At 39.6% G+C, this 24,132-nt stretch overlaps 4 protein-coding genes across 7 annotated transcripts; 1 reads left to right on the plus strand and 3 right to left on the minus strand.

The window, feature by feature from the left end:
• Nucleotides 1–182: 182 nt before the first annotated feature.
• LOC121768804 (ATP-dependent RNA helicase DEAH12, chloroplastic-like) lies at nucleotides 183–11,778 on the minus strand. Its single transcript, XM_042165360.1, has 4 exons — nucleotides 10,714–11,778; nucleotides 9,651–10,328; nucleotides 1,715–4,184; nucleotides 183–1,538 (listed from the first exon to the last, which is right to left on the minus strand). The coding sequence occupies exons 1-4, from the start codon at nucleotides 11,584–11,586 to the stop codon at nucleotides 301–303; spliced, it is 5,259 nt and encodes a 1,752-aa protein (XP_042021294.1). The 5' UTR covers nucleotides 11,587–11,778; the 3' UTR covers nucleotides 183–300.
• A 3,367-nt stretch (nucleotides 11,779–15,145) lies between these two features.
• On the plus strand, nucleotides 15,146–18,029 carry LOC121769169 (50S ribosomal protein L6, chloroplastic-like). 3 transcript variants are annotated; one of them, XM_042165887.1, is made up of 4 exons: nucleotides 15,146–15,279; nucleotides 15,763–15,844; nucleotides 15,964–16,272; nucleotides 17,544–18,029. In XM_042165887.1, the coding sequence occupies exons 2-4, from the start codon at nucleotides 15,810–15,812 to the stop codon at nucleotides 17,878–17,880; spliced, it is 681 nt and encodes a 226-aa protein (XP_042021821.1). In that variant the 5' UTR covers nucleotides 15,146–15,279; nucleotides 15,763–15,809; the 3' UTR covers nucleotides 17,881–18,029. The 3 variants fall into 3 exon arrangements, with proteins under 3 accessions (XP_042021821.1, XP_042021822.1, XP_042021823.1); XM_042165888.1 differs by having other exon boundaries at nucleotides 15,209–15,281; nucleotides 15,768–15,844; XM_042165889.1 differs by having other exon boundaries at nucleotides 15,212–15,279; nucleotides 15,783–15,844.
• Nucleotides 18,030–18,143: 114 nt separating this feature from the next.
• On the minus strand, nucleotides 18,144–20,603 carry LOC121769168 (probable RNA 3'-terminal phosphate cyclase-like protein). Of its 2 annotated transcripts, XM_042165886.1 has the most exons (7): nucleotides 20,250–20,603; nucleotides 19,944–20,093; nucleotides 19,650–19,828; nucleotides 19,373–19,548; nucleotides 19,053–19,260; nucleotides 18,612–18,857; nucleotides 18,144–18,276 (listed from the first exon to the last, which is right to left on the minus strand). In XM_042165886.1, exons 1-6 carry the CDS (start codon nucleotides 20,455–20,457, stop codon nucleotides 18,648–18,650), a joined length of 1,131 nt encoding a protein of 376 aa, XP_042021820.1. In that variant the 5' UTR covers nucleotides 20,458–20,603; the 3' UTR covers nucleotides 18,144–18,276; nucleotides 18,612–18,647. The 2 variants fall into 2 exon arrangements, with proteins under 2 accessions (XP_042021820.1, XP_042021818.1); XM_042165884.1 differs by lacking the exon at nucleotides 18,144–18,276 and having other exon boundaries at nucleotides 18,383–18,857.
• Nucleotides 20,604–21,566: 963 nt separating this feature from the next.
• Nucleotides 21,567–24,098, minus strand: LOC121768975 (mitochondrial outer membrane protein porin of 34 kDa-like). Its single transcript, XM_042165613.1, has 6 exons — nucleotides 23,938–24,098; nucleotides 23,749–23,816; nucleotides 22,742–22,852; nucleotides 22,503–22,589; nucleotides 22,213–22,421; nucleotides 21,567–22,123 (listed from the first exon to the last, which is right to left on the minus strand). The coding sequence occupies exons 1-6, from the start codon at nucleotides 23,984–23,986 to the stop codon at nucleotides 21,817–21,819; spliced, it is 831 nt and encodes a 276-aa protein (XP_042021547.1). The 5' UTR covers nucleotides 23,987–24,098; the 3' UTR covers nucleotides 21,567–21,816.
• Between the last annotated feature and the right edge of the window lie 34 nt (nucleotides 24,099–24,132).

The following is a 24,132-nucleotide window of genomic DNA, read 5'->3' on the forward strand; positions in this document are numbered from 1 at the left end:
GCTTAGTAGAAACGAAAAAAGATAAGCATGTCTTCTTCTTGACCATTATGAATCGGAAACTTGTGAACAAATATAAAAATACTTGTGACCAAGCCAATATAGATATGTACATCATCACTATTTCCTCTACTATGAAAGAAATGTGTGATTTTGAAATACTAATAAATAGGTGAGACATAATGGAGAAGCAATACAGAAAATTGCACTTCACTAAGCATATATACAAAGGCAGTTACCAACAGTCAGCTCTACTTCCTACAGATATTACAAGGGAATAAAAATGGCAAACAATACTATCTTTCATAACACATCAAACTCAAACATATCCACCTCAATGTTTGGGTGTGCAGACCTCAGATGGCTGTAGCAGTCGTCAGAACTGTCAAACGAATCCAAGCATACCCAGCACACGTGTCTCCCGCACCTGCACTCGACGTGGTTGCACCCGTCCACCTTCTCGACTGTGGACCCACACCCAGGGCAGGTCTTCACGTTATCTTTCCCCATGCACCACTCCTTGAGCGATGAGTCGGGATCAGCTTTGAACTCGCGATATTTCTCACAGGACAGGAGCGGATGGTATTCCATGTGGCACTTCATACACGTCTCCATGAAGCACACGCCGCATCTGAAGGCTGCATCGGACCCACTGGGATCCGCTACTCTGTAGACTGAAGGGCAGTCGGTCGACGGGCAAAACTTCAAAGCACCCCCACTAGCTGCCACATACGCACCCAAGGAAGCCTGGAAAAGTTCATGAAGTCGCTCGGGAAACAAAAACCTCAAATCAGCAATCAAGATTGGAGCCTTGCAACCCTCTTTAGCACATAGCAACGGGAAACAATCACGATTTCTGATAGCAGATTCACACTGCTCAACCAAACATGACCGGCAGGCTGTGTGATGGCAGCCCTCAAGCATGTAAGAATCCTCCACTTCACATAAGCAAATGGGACAAGCATTATGATAATCATTCTCCAGAATTTGCAACTCATTTGGCTGTGCAAGATCATGTATTATGCTTTCGACTTCCTGCTTCAATGCTTTGTTACCTACAATAGATATAGTGTGACGTCTTACATTTAAAGACAGCTCCACCCCCGGTACTTTATCTCTAAGTCCACAAAGATCTGGCCCGAAATGCTGAACAACTCTCTTCATCATATCAGGAGGTAAGACTCCATCACGAAGTCGAATCTCCAGTTGCCTGCTGTCATGTAGGGCAAGGAGACCTCTGACAAAATTCTGTTGTGCACACTCGATCTTTTCTGGAGGACCATAGACTCTCAAAGTCATTTTCTGCTTATCGAAGAATATCTGTGTTCCAGCCCCTCGCTCAACAGATTTCATAAGCAGAACCCCATCACGCGAAAAAAGAATCTGAAGAACAGAAGGGGTTATATCCGGATGATGTATAATCGTCCCTCCAACGAGCTCCGACAGAGAATTTTTCAACTCAAAAACAAGTCTCGTAGCGCTAGCAGATATCTTTACTAGGATGCCACCATTATGGGTTTTCTCCAGATTCCATTCTACACCTGCACAAAAGAAAAGGTTACAGAACATCAGCAACATAACAGCACATTTAAGGCATCTTAATATAGTGCATTTAAGTCTCGTCTCAGAAAACCAACATAAATTCACCCAGCATATTATGATAATAATGAGCAAATGACTGAGAGTCAAGTATAAAACTACTCTCAATATGAAGTACCTTGATAATGCGGATCATGCCGAAGCCTTCTGAGGAAATGATGAAACTCGTTCCCGATAACATGATATACAGAGGGAGGGCAATACACAGAGCCATCAAATAGTCGATGGCATACAATTTTCTGCCACGAGTCACACCCAGGTAGTACTTTGCGGTCAATATGCTCCAGGGCCCTAGCTGCCTCCAAATGTAAACTTCCATCAAAATCAATTTGGGCTCTCATTAGACTATCCTTTGCTTCTGGTGGAAATACCTTAACATTAACAGGGACACCCTTATTCCGTCTAGGCATGAAGGGAGAAATTTCACGTAAAATGGCATCCTCACAAGCCGGTGGTGGTGGTAAGAGATCATCATTTGCATTCTCTAGCAGCAGAAAGAAGTCCGTGATATGCCTACTTGTCACAGCTCTTATGACCGGACGTATATCTTCTTGAGACAGATCCCTGTCAAGCCCAGTAATTTTAATGCTGTCTGGAAACTTATCACTTGGTCTACACCAAACAAACCTGTCACCAATAACTAGATTGGAGAGATCATTGACCATTGCATCAACATCATCTGGATTGCATTTCACAAATGCAACCCCTTTGCTGCGCCGACGAGGCCATGAGATTTTGGCTTTGATACGATTGGAAGACATCATTCTGAGATCACTGTCATGATTTTTCATAGAAGGAATGACCTTTAACAAGCCACCACTGAATTCGATCTCATTTAACTCAGCAGCCTTCTCTGCAGCATCAGGTGTCAAAAATGTTACCCTTCCCCACTTGTCCTTCTCTTCATTTTCTGGACCAGAGACCAACAACCTGCTAACAGAGCAAACAAAACCTGAAGTGAAACTCTCAAGAAAGAGTAGAAGCTCTTTCTGATCAAGTGCGCTAGCATTAGAATGATATATGTCCACAGACAGACATCTCTTCTCAAGTTCCAGATGTTTTATCTCGGCACCAGCTCCAAAGAGAGCAATAGAGTTCAAGACCTTAGGGCCATACATAAATTCTTCAACACACTCATTCTGCAACAGCTTCTTTTCATACTCCAATGCTTCTATAACTAAACCCATCACTTTCTCAATATCCTGTGAAGAAGCAAACACGAGCACCTCATTCTGGTCAACATCAACTACAACACCAATCCTCTCATCAGCATAGGACTCTCTTATTTTTGATTCAAGAAAGCGCACATTGCTATTAGATTTCCCACAAAACCTTTTTAACTGAACACTTCCAAACCCTGATAAAACCCTCTTATGCAACTGTTGGCTGTTCATTACCAAGAAATCAAATGGTAGAGAAGGAGAAAGGGTCAAGAAATAATCAAAATCACATGCTGTAACACATGCTAAATACTCATTCGACACAGATATTATTTCCGAGAAAACCACCCAGGCTGGCCTCTGGCCGAAATTGAACAAAGAACATGCGGGATGCAACTGCACATGTTTCCTTGTTAGTGCCACTTCATAACCAAGTTGATCGTGGCCAGAGTACATAGCCACATTTCCAGGCAAGGAAGAGAGTATTACATTTTTCAAAATTTTGTCATGCTCTCCATGTATTTGGGGATTCCAATACCAATAGTTCGGCACAATGATATTCATTTCATTTTTAAGGCAAGCTTCAAGCTCTATAACAATGTCCTGGCATCTCCTCAACGTCTTTGCATTTATGCTATTTTCCCAACACCAAGTGTTTCTCTTTTCACGCGGCACAGATTCCCACTCTCTGTAAACACCAAGTAATGTGAAGAGATCACCAGTGGGATGGCAAAACCTCACCTTCAGGCAGTCAGATTTCAACTTGGCATCCACCGTACCAACTCTGCAAAATATGCTACTAGATTTTACCATTACAGCAGCAAGAACAAGACCCTCTTTACCCAACTGCTGGCGAAAGGATTGCAAAATTATTTTACCAAGCCGGGGCTCGATACCCAACTTGACTATGTGTTTCCCATCAGTTGTTAACTCATACGCACCATTTTTTAGCACAATTGCTCCAAGCTGGACGAGATTTCTGACAGCCAGATCTATGGAACTGGTACTAGGTGCATCAACAAAGTCAAACTCCTGCAGATCCTTCACACCCAATGCCATAATTTTTAAAATTGCTACGCCAAGATGAACCTTGCGAATTTCTGGTTCCTGGTGAGGCAGCATTGATTCAAAATCATCTTCTGAGTACAGTCTATAGCATGTCCCAGGTTCTGTTCTCCCAGCACGGCCAGCTCGTTGTTTAGCAGAGCTCTGACTGATTCTGCCAACCTTGAGAATATTCATGCCTGTAGCAGGTTCATACATGCTCTCTTTTACCATTCCAGGGTCCACCACATACTTGACACCAGGAATTGTCAACGAAGTCTCAGCAACATTGGTGGCAAATATGACTTTTCTTTTACCTGGATAGGCTAGAAATACTCTATGTTGGTCTTCATATGAAAGTTTTCCATGTAAGGGCAATGCTATTGTTGAGAAAAGGGGAAGTATCAATAAACATTAAAGAAGAATATAGTTCCAAGAATGGAGTTCCAAGAAGCATTGAAGATGTGCATGCATTGTTCCAATAGTAGTGTAGTTCCATGAATATACATTTATTGTAGGATCTCAAAAGTCACCAACATCCCTATAAATATATGGGTGTTGAGTACCATTTCATCATTCAATCAAAATACAATAATCTTCTCCCATTGCTTTCTTCTCTAAATATGTTGTCTATACCATTTAACATGGTATCAGAGCAGGTTTGGACTCAGATAAGGTATCATCATCGTCTTTGATACCTTTCTCGGCCCTTTCCCATTTTTTTGTTTTTCCTTTTTCCGCTGTATCTATAACCATAAGCCAAAATGTCAAATGACAACTATATAGTAACCGAAACCTCAGATTCATCTATGGCAGATGAATTTGCCCGGCAATTTGCCAACTTTATGCGCAATAGTTTTGCGATGAACCAACCAAATCCACCAGAAACAGCTGCCATGCCATTCAGAATTGACACGCAGCCCCTCCACATTGGTGGGAATAAGTTGAATGGAGAAAATTACGCCCTTTGGTCCGTATTGATGAAGACGGCAATAAGCGGTCGGGGAATGGTATCTCACGTCACCGGAGTGCCTCATTCTCCACCGCGAACCGATCCAGCCTTCATACAATGGGAACAAGCCGATCACTGTGTGATCACTTGGTTAATACAAAACATTGAGCCTCGACTGGTCAGTCGAGTTTCACAACATCCGACGGCAAAGCATATATGGGATGCGTTGGCCGTCACATATGGGAGCGGAAGAGATAAAATCCAGGTGTATGATCTTCAGTTCAAAGCAACCACACTGAGGCAAGGAAGCAGTTCATTAGAAGAAATATGGAGCCGGTTGGGAGAGATCTGGATTTCAATCGACCAAAAACAGACGAACCCAATGAAATGTCCAGAGGATATGGAGATTCATAACAAATTCATACAAGATCAGAGAGTATGTCAGTTTCTCTATGCAATTGATAGCAAATATGAAACAACCAAGAGGGAGATACTAAAAATGGACCCACTTCCCTCCGTCGACTATGCGTACAACCTGATTCAGCAGGAGGAGACACGACTCCGAGTGTTACAACAGGCAAATACCGGCGGAGCAGCTGCCATGGATGGAATTGGAACTGGCCTCGCCATCCGAGGGTGGCAGAACCCTACCGGCGGCTCTCGGGGTGGCGGTCGCGGCAGCAACGGTGGTGGTCGCGGCAGCAACAGTGGTGGTCGCGGCAGTGGCAATGATAGAAATCGGCGAAGTGATGAAGAAGACAAGTCAAAATTGGTGTGTTCCTACTGCAAACGGAAAAGACACACAAAAGATTCATGCTTTGAACTAGTTGGATATCCAGATTGGTGGGAAGAGAAGCACGGCAAGCCGCCGCAACCGCAAACACCATGGAACCGTGGCGGGCACGCCGCCGCAGCAGTTGGAGGCGACGGAGGCAACGCCGTGCAGGGGGTCGCGCAAACCGCCGGTGCTGTCCAGCCAGGAGGAAGGACCAGAAATGAAGCTGCTCAGCCGGCGAATACAACCGGGGCAGCAAACTTCGTTGCCAGCGGAAGTGGGAGTGTAATTCACGATTGGAGTGAAGAATTGATGAGGGGAGAGGCGGCGCCCGATTCAGGTAGATTAGGGTTAGGGGGCTCTTTTATTGGAAGCCCCCAAATCTTTGGGAAATTGCAGGTTTTACCCCACCAAAATTCTCAGTCACAATTAGCCCCCAAATCTCCTGAAAATTCCATAATTTCCCAAACCACTTGCCAAAATCGATTTCAGCCTCTCGAGAAGCTTGGAGTTGTGTGTGCAGTATCTAATGGCCATGAGAAAAATGATAAATGGATTTTTGACTGTGGGGCAACCGATACCATAACATATGATGCCTCAGACCTTACCAACCTTCAGAAACCTCTAAAATCTCATATCCAAACTGCCAATGGGGAATTTACGGTGGTTGAGGGGGCTGGAACCGTTAACATTTCCCCAACTTTGCAGTTATCAAATTGTCTATATATTCCTTCGATGTCTCATAAGTTATTATCCATTAGTCATGTCACAAAGGAATTGAATTGTACGTTACTAATGCAGCCACAATTTTGTCTGTTGCAGGATATCCGAACCGGAGAGATAATTGGGCGTGGCACTGAACGTGATGGGCTTTACTATGTGGATGAGATAGCTCAAAAAGGGACTGCCATGTTAACTCACGGATCAGCTGACAGGAAAGCTTGGCTTTGGCATCGGCGCTTGGGTCATCCATCTATCGGTTACTTAAAATTATTATTTCCTAGTATTATTCCTAAGCATGACATGTACTGTGAAACTTGTCTTTTATCCAAAAGTCATCGGAACTCTTACCCATTAAGTAATACTCGTGTTGAAACCCATTTGCCTTAGTACACTCTGATGTTTGGGGGCCCGCACCAGTTATTGGGGGGCAAGGTTTTCGATATTTCTTAGTTTTTGTGGATGATTGCACTCGCATGACCTGGATATATTTCATGAAACAAAAATCTGAAGTTTTGTCACACTTTACCCATTTCTATAACCTTATCCAAACTCAGTTTCACAAAACCATTCAGGTCCTTCGGTCAGATAATGGGGGGGAGTTCGTTAATTCTACCATGAAACAACTCTTCCAAAACAAAGGCCTTATACACCAAACCACATGTGCTCATACTCCCGAACAAAACGGTGTGGCTGAAAGGAAAAATCGATCTCTCCTCGAAATGACTCGTTCTATGCTTATAGAGTCAAAAGCCCCGAAACACTTCTGGCCAGAAGCCATTGCCACCTCAGCCTATCTCTTAAACCGATTGCCCACAAGTATTCTCAAACATAAAACTCCTCTACAAGTCTTGTCCACCTTCACAAAAATTCCTCCGCCCTTGACTCTTGAACCTCGCGTCTTCGGATGCTCCGTTTTTGTCCACATTCCTAAACATGAAAGAACTAAACTATCCCCTTGCGCTGTCAAATGCGTTTTTGTAGGATATGGGGTAAATCAAAAGGGGTATAGGTGTTTCGATCCAAAGTCCAACCGGATGTTTGTTACAATGAACTGCAACTTTCTTGAAACTGAGTACTTCTTTACCCATCTTAGCGGTCAGGGGGAGAGTAATGTTAGGGATAACAATGATACGGACCCGCTAAGTTGGATCTCAATGCCACTGCCAACGCCAAGCAATCCTGATGCGGATCTATCAGAGAAAACAGTAAGCAATTCCGCTGAGCAAGTCTCTGATGTGGTAGAGTCCATCGTAGAAAGTGGCATCGCCTCAAATATTTCTCCGTTAAGGTTATCCACTGTAAGTAATCCTGTGGATACAGATAATTGTTTGGCTAACACTGTAAGTGCAGAAGAAAATTCAATTGAGGCCGAAGAAAGGGAAATTGAGGAAGTCGAGGTCGAAGGAGTTGACCATGACACTGGGAGGTACATACTTCCACCAAGGTCAAACAGAGGAGTTCCACCCAAAAGGTATACGCCAGAGAGGATTGACAAGAAAAAGCGGTACTCTGTTGTGAACCTAGCCAAAGGCCATTTATCAGAGATGGCTCGGGCTTTCGAGAATGCACTATATGAGGAAGAAGAAATACCACAGACATGGGAAGAAGCTATGAAATACAAGCATTGGAGGGAAGCAATGAAGAAAGAGATTGATGCACTGATTCGAAACCACACATGGGAGAAATGTGCTCTACCAGAAGGGAAGCGACCAGTGGGTTGTCGATGGGTCTTCACTATCAAAAGAAGACCCGATGGCTCGATAGAAAGGTACAAGGCACGACTTGTCGCAAAAGGCTATACTCAGACATATGGAGTTGACTATTCTGAGACCTTCTCTCCAGTAGCTAAGATGAACACAATTCGGGTGTTGTTATCCATTGCTGCTAATAGGGACTGGCCATTACACCAGTTTGATGTGACGAATGCCTTCCTACATGGAGAGTTGAAGAAGGAAGAAGAAGTTTACATGGAGGCACCCCCAGGTTTTGCAACAGATTTTAAAGCAGGTGAAGGGTGCCGATTGAGGAAGACCTTGTATGGATTGAAGCAATCTCCAAGAGTATGGTTTGGGAAGTTTGCTGGGGCAATGATTAGCTATGGATATACACAGAGCAATTCAGACCATACGCTATTTTTTAAGAAGCAGGGTGATAAGATCACATGTTTAATCATATATGTTGATGACATGATTATTACAGGTGACGACCTAGAAGAGATTGAGGAATTAAAGAAAAATCTTTTTCAGGAATTTGAGATGAAGGACTTGGGGAATCTCAAGTACTTTCTTGGGATTGAAGTGCTAAGGTCAATCAAAGGAATTTTTCTGCGACAAAGGAAGTATATCTTGGACATCCTAGCAGAGACCGGCCTACTGGAATGTAAACCAGCAGACACTCCTCTGGCAGTTAATCACGGATTACAAATCAGAGAAGGAGCCAAGTTGGCTGACCGTAGTCGATATCAGCGACTAGTCGGAAAACTCATATATCTCTCGCACACTAGGCCAGATATTGCCTATGCAGTTGGGGTCGTAAGTCAGTTCATGCATAAGCCGCAGACAGATCACATGGAGGCAGCACTTAGGATTTGTCGGTATTTGAAGGGAACTCCAGGGCATGGAGTGTTGTTCGCTAAAAATGGGCATCTTGAGATTCATGGTTATACAGATGCTGACTGGGCAGGGAACCCAAACGATAGGAAGTCTACAGCAGGCTACTTTACCTTTGTTGGAGGTAATTTGGTAACATGGAGAAGTAAGAAGCAGAAGGTGGTGGCTCTTTCGAGTGCCGAAGCAGAATTTCGTGGGATTAAAAGTGGGTTGACCGAGATTTTATGGTTAAGGAGATTGATGAAAGAGATTAATCTCCCTCCAAGCAAGTGCCAGTTGTATTGTGATAACAAAGCCGCTATAAGCATCTCACAAAATCCAGTACAACATGATCGAACGAAGCATGTGGAGGTTGACAGACACTTTATCAAAGAAAACATTGAGAATGGGATTGTCGAACTCCCTTTTGTTCGCTCTGAGGATCAACTTGCCGACATCCTAACTAAAGCAGTCAACTCAAGGAGCTTTGAAGATGTGCTTTCCAAATTGAGTTTTGGAGATCCCACCACTCAATTTGAGGGGGAGTGTTGAGAAAAGGGGAAGTATCAATAAACATTAAAGAAGAATATAGTTCCAAGAATGGAGTTCCAAGAAGCATTGAAGATGTGCATGCATTGTTCCAATAGTAGTGTAGTTCCATGAATATACATTTATTGTAGGATCTCAAAAGTCACCAACATCCCTATAAATATATGGGTGTTGAGTACCATTTCATCATTCAATCAAAATACAATAATCTTCTCCCATTGCTTTCTTCTCTAAATATGTTGTCTATACCATTTAACAGCTATAGCATACGAAGCTTGAAAATTCTCACAAGCCCATTCTACTTCACTCTGCGACGTCAAGAATGCAAGAATGGTGCCTTCACTCTCAGTTCTATTGATCTTCAGTACTGTATTTAGAACATCATGTACATATGACGGCATTAATTTAGAAGCTGGAGACACTTCAGAATGGCAGGGTTCATATTTAACAGCAACAGGGAAGTTTCTTCCAGTCACATGCAAGGTCCTACAACCAAAAAAGTAATCAGAAAATTGGTCCGCATCCACAGTAGCAGACATTATAATAAGCCTGAGACAGGGCCTCTGACAGAGGAGTGTCTTGATCAAAGCCAGAAGGAGATCTGTGTTCAAGCTCCTTTCATGAGCCTCATCAACAACTACGCAAGAAATCATGGATAGTTGATTGTCGCTTATGTAGTGCTGCAACAGGCAGTGATCAGTTGCAAATACCACGTTGGACTCAAACTCCTGAAGTGATGAATATGACGGGTAACAGACAACTGAAGTATCATCATAGCAGCCAAAGCTTTCCTCTTTGACCCTCTCCGCCAATGTTATTGCAGCAAGTTTTCGTGGCTGAGTGCAAATAATGGCACCGTCGCCACATATTCCAGAATCAGCAAGAAACTGAACCAACTGTGTGCTCTTTCCTGAACCTGTCTCACCTACCAGTACTGTGACCTGTGAAAGTTCCCAGCCAAACAATTAAAATACATTCCGAATGCTTTAACTACAATTGCAAGCTACATGAAATATCTGTATCAAAATCGTGGCTGCAAAGAGGTATGAATTTATTACGATAAACTTTTGAGCAAACATCATTAATCAATCATTCCTATCAGAATAAGAACCTCCAGAATGGCCTTCAAATTTAATACTAGACAGCAATTTTTGTTTTTTATACATTGATTTTATATGATGTTATTCCCTATTCTCAAGCATACCACGATTGAGTTGGAAATAGTCACTCTTTCTTTCCTATAACTGGCCATGGTTAAAACATGACAATTAATAAAATAGAATGAGGAACCAATTCCAACTGTGAAAATTCAAACTAAAAAGCAACCTGTTGGCAGTGTATCTGCTTCATGATCGCCTGCCGACGGGCATAAATAGGCAGTCCATCGTCAAGCCTCCTGCATTCTCTCATCATCAAACAATAAATCCTTCCCCATTCAATCTTTCCACGTACAAATTGAAGAACTTCAAAGTCGCGTTCCTCCTTGTTCCCATCCTCCAAATGCACTTCAATAGACCTAATGCCAGTTCTGAATTCCTCAATCCTGTTGGAGATAAAGGTACTCTCACCCACCAAAACCTCCTTTTTCTTCAACAGCTCATTGAAAACCCGCAAGCTTGCCTTATCACTCAAAATCCTAGAAATCCTTTTAACTTCATCCATCACAGTGCCCAATTTCTTCACCCACTTCTCCACCAACTCACCCTCCTTCAATCCCTTCAATTTCTCAATAAACAACACCTTCAACCGATCGTTCAATTCCAACCTATCCGACGGAAGCTCAACGTACGAAACAAGGCGGGGCACGAAGCTAAACCCCTTATCGCCCAATTTCATCTCCCACAACTGAACAATCGTCGCTAGAGTCTCGCTCCACTGCTCGTAACCGAGTGAGGCGGAGTTAAAATTCGACATAACAAAATTCGCTCTCTGCGGCTGGAATTTCAGCTTCCGAATCACGGCCTCGACATCAGCCCGTTTGACGGAATTCGATTTCTGAGAGTCGGGGCGTAGCTGGACGATGAAATTGGGGCGGGCTGGGATGTCTCCAGGGGGGCGATCATAGTTGTTGGAGGGAAACTGTGATCTGTATTGGTGTTGCTGGTACGAAGAGCGGCGGAAGGGGGGCTCCTGGGGGTTGTGGCGGGGACGAGCGGCGAACGGCGGCTGACGACGGCCGTAGCCGCTGGATTGGGACATGATGTGGTGTGTGATTTTGGGGGGAAAACAGAAAATTGTGAAAAATCCTAGGGCGGAATAGTGGTGAAAATTGTGTGTGGGTCGTAGAAGGAAACTCAACACCGAATGTGTGAGGAATAGAGAGATGAAGTTTTGGGAAGAGAGTGAGAGAGCGAGACAGAGAGTATCGCCGCCACTACTAAACTAATACTGTACGAGAAAATTTATAAAACTGCTTTATACAGAGGAAGACGAGACGAGTCTCTGTTTTTGGGCCTTTTAATAGTATTTTCAAGTTTATTAAATAATATTTCACACATAAAACCCAAATCTAAATCCTAAGCCAAATCTAAATCATGTGTTGTTTATATTATCTTCTTAGGAATTACTACATGTGGCGTATATTGCGATTTGCGGGATCACCACGTTGTTTGCAGAGTTGAATTGAAGACGTCGTAACTCGAAATATCATACGGTGGCTTGTACAAACATATTTGTTTTCGTATTACGGAATTTAGTTTTGTCTTTACGATTTATTTTTATGGTTAATTTGATTTGATTATTTAAACAATTAAAAATATTTGATTTATTTTGGAATATATACCGAAATAAAGAAAATAAATTTAATTATAACAGCATGATTATCCACCACCGTTTTATGTAGTAGTATTATAAAATAGACAAGTACACATGGGTAAAAAGATTGAACTTGAGACTGGGTTAAATAGCAAGTTGTTAGTGTTTTTTGTGTATAAAATAGGACTATGATGTAGGTATTTGTGTATATAAAATAGGACAATATTGTAACACAAGCATTATAGGAGTACTCAATATGACATGCGTGTTTGCGTGTATTTTAATCAAATATACCAAAGCCGTATATTCTCGCGGCATCTATTAGACTTTTCTACTATTCCCTCTGTCCCACAAAGATTGTTTATTCGTCCCACAAATTTTATCTCATTTTACTTTTTACCATTTTTTAGTGGACTTTATATTTCACTAACTCATTCATACTTAAATTTTATTATAAAACTAATATATAAAAATATGATTCTCATTTCACTAACTTTTTCAACTTATTCCTACTCAAATTTTATTCAATGTAAATAAAACTTATACTACATGAAATTGCATGCATAGCATATATTCGGGTTTATCTTAAAATATCGTACATTAGTTATTACTTATTACGGAATACATATATTCGGGTTTATCTTAAAATATCGTACATTAGTTATTACTTATTACGGAATACAAGTTGTTATTATTATTATAAAGATAACTATTGCGAATTAAAAGTATAGATAATGCATGTGTGATATAATAACAGTACTATATTAGTAGTAATACGTATACTACATCGTATTTAATAAAAATATTACTATCTTTGTTTGTTAAAAGAATATTGTAATAAATCAGTTTAACCAATTAAACTAGACTTGATTATAGCACGTTTCAATTACTGCTATAAACTAAAATTGCAAACAAGATAGTATGTGTCAGTGTGTAATAACAACATGAAAAAGGGTAACTATGAAAAAAGGTATAGTACTCATTTAATAAACTGTCACTGTATATCTGGCATGCGTTTTTTTTATTCAAATAGTAGTAGGAGTATATTATAGCCGTACATTCTTGCTGGACGACTTCAATGTATTAGAATTTTTTTTTTATGGGTAAAAATATTTTCATAATGCTACTTGTATTTACTAATATATAAAGAGATGTATATATGATTTATTATTATAAAAACTATTACACGAAAAAATATCTGCAATACTATTATTGTAATTTGTAAATACAAGACACAATACTACGGAGTATTTTTTTTTTGTTTTAAGCATATGACTATTTTAGAATTTTACTAAAGATTATGTTTGATAGTTTTAGATCTTTAATGGAGTATTATGAATTGTTGAATTTTTTGTTAGAGAGTGACAATACCGTTGAATAGGACAGACAAAGCCAAATTTTCAAATTAGTAACTTAAAACTTTTATGGTAGTGTTCGGTTTCATAGATAAAATAATACTAAGATATAATCTAGAATTGAGTTGGGGATTAAGTCTCATGAACCAAACACACTACTAATTTAATCATGGGATACAATCTTGTAAACCGAACACCCCTTATGAAGATTCACTTTATATTAATAGGAAGACTAAAAGCCCTTTTTGGTCCTAAATATATGGAGATTTTATGATTTTGATCCAAAATATTATCTTTTGAATTATTCGGTCCCTCACAAATAAAAACGGGTCACATTTAGTCCGAATTTGACGGAAATAGTCAAATTTAACGGTCAACGAATATTAATTGAATTTTGACCGGATTAAGTTAATAATTAAGTTAATACTAAGTTAAAAATTACACTGAATAATTAATCTGCAACTTCATTATATGATGATGAATTCCCTCCGCCGTAGCTCCGATCTTCATCTGCATTGACCTGAAAATCGTCGCAATTTGCAAAAGGAGGAAAAGGAAATGGTAAATCCTTGAGAATTGAATTAAGGAGCTAGCTGTTGTTTATAGTATGCTTGATTTCGCTGTTGCTGTTCTGAAATTAAAGGAATAATAATAGTGAAATCGCGATAAGAAGAGGTAAAAATTTGGAGTGAGTTTTCAATTGAGCGGAATTGTAATCGCCGGTGTGGGGGTTGGACGGCTGCGGATTGCAGTAATAGAAGGGGAAATACGGCATAATTGGATTCGGCGGCATCAGAGTGGGGTAATCGGTTGAGCTAGGGTTTGGCGGTGGATAGTACGCGCCGCCGCCGGAAGGTGGTGGATAGTAAGAGGTTTGCGCTGGTGTAGGCGGCGGATAATAGTAGATGCCTCCGCCACAGATCCGCGTAGGCGGAGGGGGACAATTGACACCGTATGGCGGCGGCGGAGATGGTGGCGGAGGAGAGGGGACCGGCTCCGGTGGTGGAGGGGAGAGGACCGACTCCTACGGCGGAGGAGAGGAGATCGGTTATTAACTTAATTATTAACTTAATCCGGTCAAAATTCAATTAATATTTGTTGACCGTTAAATTTAACCATTTCCGTCCAATTCGGACTAAATGTGACCCGTTTTTATTAGCGAGAGACCGAATAATTCAAAAGATAATATTTTGGACCAAAATCATAAAATATGCATATATTTAGGACCAAAAAGAGCCTTTAGTCTAATAGGAACAAATTTGTTGTTTTAGAAAACCATACTAAAAATGTAGTGAATTTACTATCAATTTTTGTAGAGATTACATAATATATTAATACCATTAATTAAATGATTATACCAATGAATATCAAGGCCAAACAAATAAATATATTCCCTTGATACAGTATAATTGATAATTCTGTAACTCTGTTCCACAAAAATTAGTCCCTCTTTATTTTTTTAAAAAAAATATATCCTCTTAATTTTTTTAAAAAATTATCTCTCTATATATTAGACTTATTATGCATTAATAATACTGTAATGATTATTTTCTCAATTTTTTGTTAACTTCATCAATTTTGCAGTAAACGTTTTTTGAGTAGTACTAAAAGAATAGGAGTAATTGATTAGTTCTATAAAATATTGACATTTGAGTTGCAAAATTATAGTATAGAAATACTATTAGACATTTAGACTTACGAAAATATAAAAATCTTATCCCCAATTCACTGAAAATTCTATCCAGAGCTTACTTCTTCTCTCACTCCCTCTCTTCTACCTCTGGTACTGCTCCTCTCTGTGTGTGCGCGCTTATTTATGTTCATGTATCTGCTGTTCGTGCTTTCATTTGTTTGTGGTAGTTTGAAACTGAAACTGCTCCTTCAATGATGTTCAGAATTGTTTCACAATTAATTGCACATGCCATGAGTTCGTTAATTAATTTTCTACTGGAGTTTGAATTGCTTCACAATGCCTGCTGTTTGAAATTGAAATTTTTAATGTAGAACAGTAAGCGCCACGACGAAGTTTTTGAAGAACCTAATTTGTAGGGTAGTTTTTGAGTGCGGCAGATAGCAGATGATAATGTTGGGTTAAATACTGGGTACAATGATGATAATTAAATGTAAGAAATGTTTGCAGTTAGGTTTACAAGTGTGAGAGATTGAAGATAATCCTGTCTAATAATCACATCACATAGGTTTTCTCCAGGAGAACTCTTGCATTTTTTAGGGGTTACATTTTTTGTTCTTTGTTTTTTGGCTACAGGGGGGTTTCAAATTGCGTAGGTTACTGAAATCTGCTCTAGGAGAGCAATGTCAGCTTCTATCAGTGCTCCTGTACAGTCGAGGTGAGTGCTAATTATATTTACACAATCAATGTGTGTGCATATATACGTAGATTTCATTTTTAGAGTGACTTGATTTCTGATCATGAGGATTTTGACATGTGTTTTCGCTTCGAAATTAGCTACCTGAGGTGCTCGTTTCTCGGGGATGCAAATAAAATCCGTGTTTCTGGGGCATCTGCACCTCGGGTTGCTGTTGTGAGGAGGACTGTGGAGTGTAAGGAGTCGAGAATTGGAAAGCAACCAATTACGGTCCCCTCCAATGTGACTCTAACGATGGATGGACAATACTTCAAAGCTAAAGGCCCGCTAGGGGAGCTTGATCTCACTTATCCACGAGAGATTATGGTTGACAAGGAGGAATCTGGAGCTCTCAGGGTGAGAAAGACCGTGGAGACAAGAAGAGCCAACCAGATGCACGGATTATTCAGGCATTTCTCTCTACCTTTCTTCATTCTTCCTGCCCCATCTCACCTTTATATTTTCCTGCAATTCTATACATGGTTACTTGTGTTAGATGTACTGTATTTTTTGGCTAAGTTGATAGTTTAGATCTCCGTGAAGAAAATAGGAGTAAACTGTATTAGATTTACTCTATTTGTTGGTGCTAAGTTGGTAGTCTAATCTCCTTGAACAAAATAGGAGTGAACTGAGAAGATTCTTTATTGCTGTCTATTTTATTTTTCGTTATGGCTAAAACAGCAAAAGATGGAATTTTAAAATGTATACAACCATACATTCAAAAGATTGAGGATTGATGACCTTTTCTGGTAAGCTGATGCTCTTCTTTTATTTTCCTGACAGTCATTGTGGATTTTGCTTAATAAATGGAATTTACAGTTTAGCAGTTTAGCTTAACTCAAACCAGTGAAAATTAAACTTCTACATAATCCCTTTGATCTTGCACTTGATTTGCTTTATCAACATATATTTTGATATCAATAGTAGTATATGATAACTAAATGATATAGTATCTATTTCCTATTTTTCCCAGTGCATGTCAAAGTTCAAACTATGTCCACTTTAAATTCTCTAATATTATTACACAGAGATCAAGCTGTGTGTGCCTTCTTCTCTATCTGGGTTATTTCCATTCCTTTTTTTTTCTTGGGTGGAGTGGCTTTCTCATGACTATGGATTGGTCAGATAACCTTTTTTAAGTAGAAAAACATGCCATATACATGATGATTTGTATATGACATTGTGTACCAGCTTATCACAATTTAAATTACCAAAACAAAGACATTGCAACTTATTTTAGTTCCTTCAGTTTCTTGCATCATGTGCAGCATTTCCTCACCACTTTAATCAGCCTTCAAAAACGGTATGGTACAAAAGGTCGCATAACAGCCTGTTAAAATCCTCCTTTTTTTCTTTTTCTATGCTATTGAATAGCTTAGGGGTTATAGACTACATAATTTGCTGCATTTGTGCAACCATACATAATCAGAACTGCAGCCTAAACTTGTTAAGAAAATCCATTCTAAAATGTGAGTTATGATACATAATACCTGTATTGCAAATTTTCATGTTGTAGCCCTTCCCTTATAGAAATTTATATTTCTAATGCAATACTATATCTGAATGTGGGATTTTTGAACAATGCTGATTTCTCACATGTGATTATACTTCCTCCTAAATCTCTGTATGGAGGTTGGATTATAATTCTATATCTCATTTGTTCTCTTGATTATCTTCACAGGACCCTAACTGACAACATCGTGGTGGGTGTTTCCAAAGGATTCGAGAAGAAACTCCAACTGATAGGCACGGGGTATCGCGCTACAGTCGAAGGAAAAGACATAGTTCTCAATCTCGGTTTCTCTCATCCAGTGAGGATGACAATTCCCCCTGGCCTGCAGGTGAAGGTGGAAGAGAACACTAGAATTACTGTGAGTGGGTATGACAAATCTGAAATCGGCCAGTTTGCTGCGTCAATTAGGAAGTGGAGACCTCCGGAGCCATACAAGGGTAAGGGAGTGAAATATGCTGATGAAGTAGTGAGAAGAAAAGAGGGCAAAGCAGGCAAGAAGAAATAAATGGTTTGTTTTTCATGTGATTTTGTCTTGTCTTTCATTTCTTGTCTATATGATTTTGGTGGATGTTCATGAACGTTGTTGTTGATTCAACGATGCTGTAAGAACTAATTTATCAAATGTAGCAATTCATTTTGATTCCCTGCTTTTAATCATTATAGAACTTCGAGTTATTGTTGATCGTTGATTCTCTTTTACATTCATAAGCAAGAAATAAAAGCTTGGATTTCAAAATGCATCCCAATGTAAAGAGCGAAGTCCCCCCCCCCCTCTCCAACAACAGCTCGTCGTTCTTCCAGATCCCCAACGACAACCGGATGTCACAAAATGGGCCAACAGTCAAGCTCATCATCTAGTAACCCGGAGCGGATCTCCTACTCCAACAATGATGCACCATTCCTACTCCACACTCACAACAAAATAAAATAATCACATACACAGTGAGGTCAACTTGTTTCGCTTTGATAATCAAATTTGATAGTTTAAAATAAATGAAATCATAAAATTAGTTCTAAATTATGATGTATTTGCAAGTTAATAGAATGTCTCAAACTGCGTCCTCAAATAAAACATTCTAAGCACAATAACAAAATCAACTGTAAAATCACTACAAAAACTAGAACAAATTCAAAACTTGAAGTAACAAAATCATCAAAATTTTCTACCCAATTTGAATTATATAGCGATGCTACAAGACACAGTAATTGATTGTGTGGTTCTGATACAATGAATACCTTCAGGAAACCTTGGCAAAGAAAAATGGTGACGTCTCAGGACGCCTTCCTCGATAGATTCTTGAGACCACATCCAACGCACTTGAGAATGACCGTATTCGTTGCAGGATCAGGCTTTATATTAAACTTCACTTTAAGAAAATCAGAGATATGCCTGAGAACTTCTATCCCGTAAGGTGAGAGCTTCCCAACACGAACCTTTGACACATCGGGAGGGCACAATGCACAAAGGAGAAACAACAAACCCTGAAAACGCAGATGAGTGCACACTGTGACAATAGTAATATGCACAAAGAAAGCATTTCGATAACACTTTAACTTATGCATATAGCATAGTTCACATGAAACTAAAGGAAATGGGATAAGCCTAATCCTTTATCAATAAGCTAATTTGATTTTAATTAAACTGGTAGATAAGGGCAAACCCGATGAGATACAAACCTGGTGAGTCGAATCCACAACTCCCCCTTGCTCAATCTCAGCCAGCAGGGCCGCTGCAATCTTCTCACCGACATCTCCTGGAGGACTCAATTCTTTCTTCTCCTCAAATTCATCCTCCTCCTCTCCCCCACGGTAAACTGCCGTATCAGCAGAAATGCAGCAGCCAGATGTAGTCTCAGCAACCAGAGTAATTCCATATCCAGGCGACCTATAAATAAAGAAAAGTTAACCAAGAATAGACATTAATCAGAAATATCACTAAAGCACCATAACACAGCACTAGCTAGTGATATTCTGAAGGATGCAAGGAATAAACATACTGTCCAGCTTGCGCTCCTGCTTTGTGGTCAGTGTATATGTGAACATCTGGAAGCAAACGATTGAAAATGCCACGAGCTTTATGCAGCATTTCATTCTCAAACTGAGACGATACTCTAGCTGAAAAGGAGTATCCTCTGATCCTCCTCACCAAGCCCTCATCAAACCAAATAGCTGCCTATTCGATGTCAAATGAGCAATGCATTAACAATTGGATTTCATAGTGCAGTGCGGGCATGTGTTTATACGATAACAAAAAAAAAGTATGAGAGTATTTACTTCCAGTTCTTTCACAATCGGAACAGAAAGAATAACTTCTCCGCCGCCTTTAGGAGGAACTCCCCGGTTCACGATTTTCAATTCGAGCCCTTCCGGAGGTACACCAAAATGCTTCAGTATAGGTAGTGTAGTTTTCTGGAAAGTGTCAACAGATGGATCCTTGTAATCATTTGTAATACCTAAAATTTCAGGTAAATCTTAATCCAATGGAATAGAAGCTCTTCATTTTATTGTCAATTTTAACCAAGCAAGAAGAGCACCATTCATTCCTAATCAGCCAGAAAATAAAATTACCTTTAAGCTTAATAGTGAGGGGCTTCTTCCCAAACAAACCTAACACAATCAGTGGCTCCAAGAAATACCCAATCGATCGCAACGTGCCGCAATCGTGAACCAAATGCCTCCCGCCCATCACAATCCCTGGCTTGTACTTGAACTTTGTACCTTGACTCCCAAAATCAAAGAACCACAATCACAATTGTTTCCAGCTACAACATATCTAGCTAAACTTATGATAAAACTAAAACAACAACAACAACAACAATAGTTATTATTATCAATTAATAAGTGAGCATTTAGAAATTTGATTTTTCCAATTACCGGTTTCGTTGATTTCGACGGAGCAGTCGTCGGAAACTTCCTCCAGGAGGCGGAGGAACGACAACTCGTAGGGGCGGAGGCCGGGAAGCGTTTCCTCGGATCGTATGTCTTCGATTATAATCGGTGTGGATGATAGCGTCGAGAGGAGGAGGCGCAGCCTCATGTTCTGGCTGCCTTTCAGCCGCTGCTTGTACTGAATTTTCCCCATTTTCGCACAAGCTGAATTAACTCCGAAACGCGGCTGCGGATTCTAGAGTTCTTCAATTTGCAGAAGCGCGGTGGTTGTTTCGTCGGCTCGGTGCTAAGCGCCGCCGTAGGTGGGAGAGAGAGAGAGAGAGAGAGGGTTTTATTAGGTTTTATCCCTGTCGTATGATATAAAATAGAATCTCTATACTATCAAATTTAATTTTGGTTATGCACATTATTTTCATTTGTTAATTTTACATAACTATTTCCAGGTGTACTTTCCATTTTCATAATCACTAAAAATCTCCTAATCTAATAGTAGTATATAGTAATAAGAAATAAGAGTATGAACATTCCAATTTAAAAAAAACTATTTTCTCTCTAATAAGGTAAGCCTCATTCTTTACTAACAATACTTAAAAATCTTTTTCTATCTATCCCTCTTTTACTTTACCAATAATGCATTAAAACTCGTGCTAAATCCAAAGTTCATACTCTTTGGAGACGGAGGGAGCAGTAAAATCAATATGAAGATAGTGAGCAAGAACTAAAACAAAAAATGCAAGATGAAAACTCCCCTGATTATAATTCTATATTTGATGTGTAGTAAGATGGCACCCCTATTTTGTACACATGATGACATGGACTCTATTTCATGTTACTAGTTTCTTTCGGTTTTTCAATGTTTTTAGTATTTGTTCTTTTTTAATTCCACACTTTTTTGGCTATTTTGAGCCTAAAATTCACAATTTGATGTGAATTTTATATTGTTTTTTCTAATTTCCCACAAATTTTGTCTATTTTGAGCCTAAAAAGTAAAAATCATTAAGACCAAAACCGCTAATTTCTAGTTCAAAAATATTGACAAATTTAAACCAAAACCGAACTTCGACAATCCAGTTAGATTTGTCAAGACCAGTTATAATATTAAACGAGAACCATCAGTAGTCCAGTTCTAGGCCAAACCAGCTGTTCTTGTTTACCAATCGTTTTATTATTGTTCTTATTAGTAGTAGTATCATCCTTTTCCTATTTCCTCCTCCAATTTCTTTATTCATTATTAAAAGAGAAACGAAATAGTTCAGGTTGCTAGCATATTGATTGGCATACTAGTTTCACATAGAAATTCAATGAGGGGCAAGACCAGAAGATAGAGATATTGATTGCAGAAAACTTGAGCCAAATCCGATGAGAATAGGATAAATGCTCTAACACATGTCAAGTGATAGAAATAGAAAGTTGGGAAAAGTAAGCTGAAGCCTAGATTATTGCTAGAAGTCTATCAAAACAAGCCGCCAAAATAAGCAGGTTTTCAGCCACCACATCGCACCTAAAACTCCTCAGTTCAAATCCAATCTTTAACAAGGACAGAATCTCCCACTTAAGGCTTCAGGGCCAAAGCCAACCCAAACTTGGCACTCTTGTCGATGGACTTGGTGTCCACCTCGGCTGATAGAGTGATGAGCGACTTGGGACGCCATTCGTGCTGGATCAGACCACTCGCCTTGCCAGAGTTGTTCAGACGCGCCTTTGCAAGGGTCAATGGGTCCAGCGCGTGTTGTGTACCAACAGTGATTGTGTTCTCGTTGCTTGAGAAGCTGTGAGTCACCTCAGCACCAACAGCAGTGTTGGTCAACGGGCTCACTATGTGGTAATATGATGCGCTCAAGGTGTCAAACTTGTCATTCCTAAAGCAAGAAAATGCAATTTGTTTAAACACGCAAGAAAAGGCCATTGGTGAGCACACAACAAAAGAAAAAAGATATTAAAAACATACAGTGTCAGAGCAGCAATCAGATCAGAATTCGTGAAACTAGCTCCGATGTTGTACTTAGTTAATGCTCCTTCCTTAGTGTCAAAACCCACATCACTGCCCAAGGCAAGTTTATCATTGCCGACAGCAGCGGAAAAGTTCACAGTGGGGTTAGCTGTCAACCCGACACTAGAGGTTATCCCCGCATAATCAAGCAAGTATTGAAGTTCCAACTGCAATAGTCAATGGAGAAGATGTTACAACACAGAAAACCAAATGCAGTAGCAGTAAACGAAGAAATATGCTTTGCTTACCTTTCCAGACCTTTGATCAGGAACTTTAAAGCTAAAGATAGTCTTCACTCCAGGGCAAGGCTGATCAACTGTGATGGTGGTTGAGAGCTGGCATTGTATATGACAAAAAAATTAGGCCAACGTTTCAAAGAAGTTTCATAAAGAAAGGTAGATCAAAAGATTTACGAAAAAAAATTTGTTAATCAAAACATTAATAGTATGTTTTTTGAACACAAGGTCAATTATGGCAATGGGCCTACATTTGAACTTGTGTCAACTTTAACATCAGTGGTGATATTTTTGTGCTTCAGCTGAGTGTTAATGTCAGCCAAGAAAACTTCGCCTTTCTTGCAACCAGATGAAGTGAGAGTCTGCAACCATTAAATACAAAAAAAAGAAGACATGAGAGGTTGTACTGTACAAGATGAAATCATCCAAGAACCATAAAGATGAAAAATCACAAAACAAATACATGAAAATAATTAACATTCAAAAGTTTTAAAGTTTCTTCATAAGCTTACTCAATATGAACAGCACTACTCACCTACTCAGACAGTCAGACCTGCTTAATGCAGTGAAAATGGGAAGAGAACACACCAAAAGCAGAATTCATATTCCAAACACAATTGGAAGTTGGAACAATGTGAACAATTTATGAATTTCTATGCTAATCTAGGCAATGAGATTTCTTATAGGTTAATTTACAAGCAAGTCATTCTCATTCTTAAACAAAAACAAGCCAATTGGCACACTGGCCAAAACCCAAATCCAAGTTCAAACATGCAGCTAAGTAGCCAACAAACATACTAGTATAGAGCAACACATTCTTTCATGTGAGGGTTTCGATTCAAAATTGGTTCAAGAGCATCACAGGTTACTGTACTAGGACCAGCATACTAAAATTAAAAGCTATAGTTTCATCCATAGAAATTGCAAGTCCTGGTTAGTCTCGAAAGCCGATAAACCAAATCAAATGTATTATAGAGCATTAGATATGCGAATGCAAGGATAAACAAATACGATGCTCTCTCTTAATATACAACAGAATCACATAACTCAAAACCTCAGCAAAAGAGTTCACCTAGCGAAAGAGATACAGTAACAATTTACAAGAGAAATCTAGCCAGAGAACAAATTAAAAGCAAAAACAGATAACACATAAAACATACAAATTCCAATTACAATCGACGAAATCACAGCTACAGCCAGAACAAAAACACAAACACAATAAATGAGATCCGTGTGAAACATCAACGAGATTACTTACAACTCCAGTAGGCGAGTAAGTGGTAATTGTGAACTTCTGGTCACTCTGGTAATCCTTGTACAAAAGATCTAAGAAAACATACCAAAAAGAAACAAAATGGTATCATTTAGTGTAAAAACACAAAATATTCGAAAACAGTACAGAAATGATAAACCCAAATTTGAATCCGAGCTAAAACGAAACACAAACCTCGAGCTCTTTTCCCAATCTCGGAGTAGAGACCTGGACCCTTGCCCATGATTTCAGAGTCTAAATTTGAAGATCCAAGCTCGAAGCAGTAAACTCAGGATGAGTGAGAAGAGAAGTGTAGAGAGAATATATTCGTGTTGTATTTGAAGCAGTAGCAACGTGGTATAAATGGGGGCAAAGCTCAAAGCCCTAATT

Source organism: Salvia splendens, chromosome 15 (genome assembly GCF_004379255.2).
Source record: "Salvia splendens isolate huo1 chromosome 15, SspV2, whole genome shotgun sequence".
NCBI lineage: Eukaryota > Viridiplantae > Streptophyta > Magnoliopsida > Lamiales > Lamiaceae > Salvia > Salvia splendens.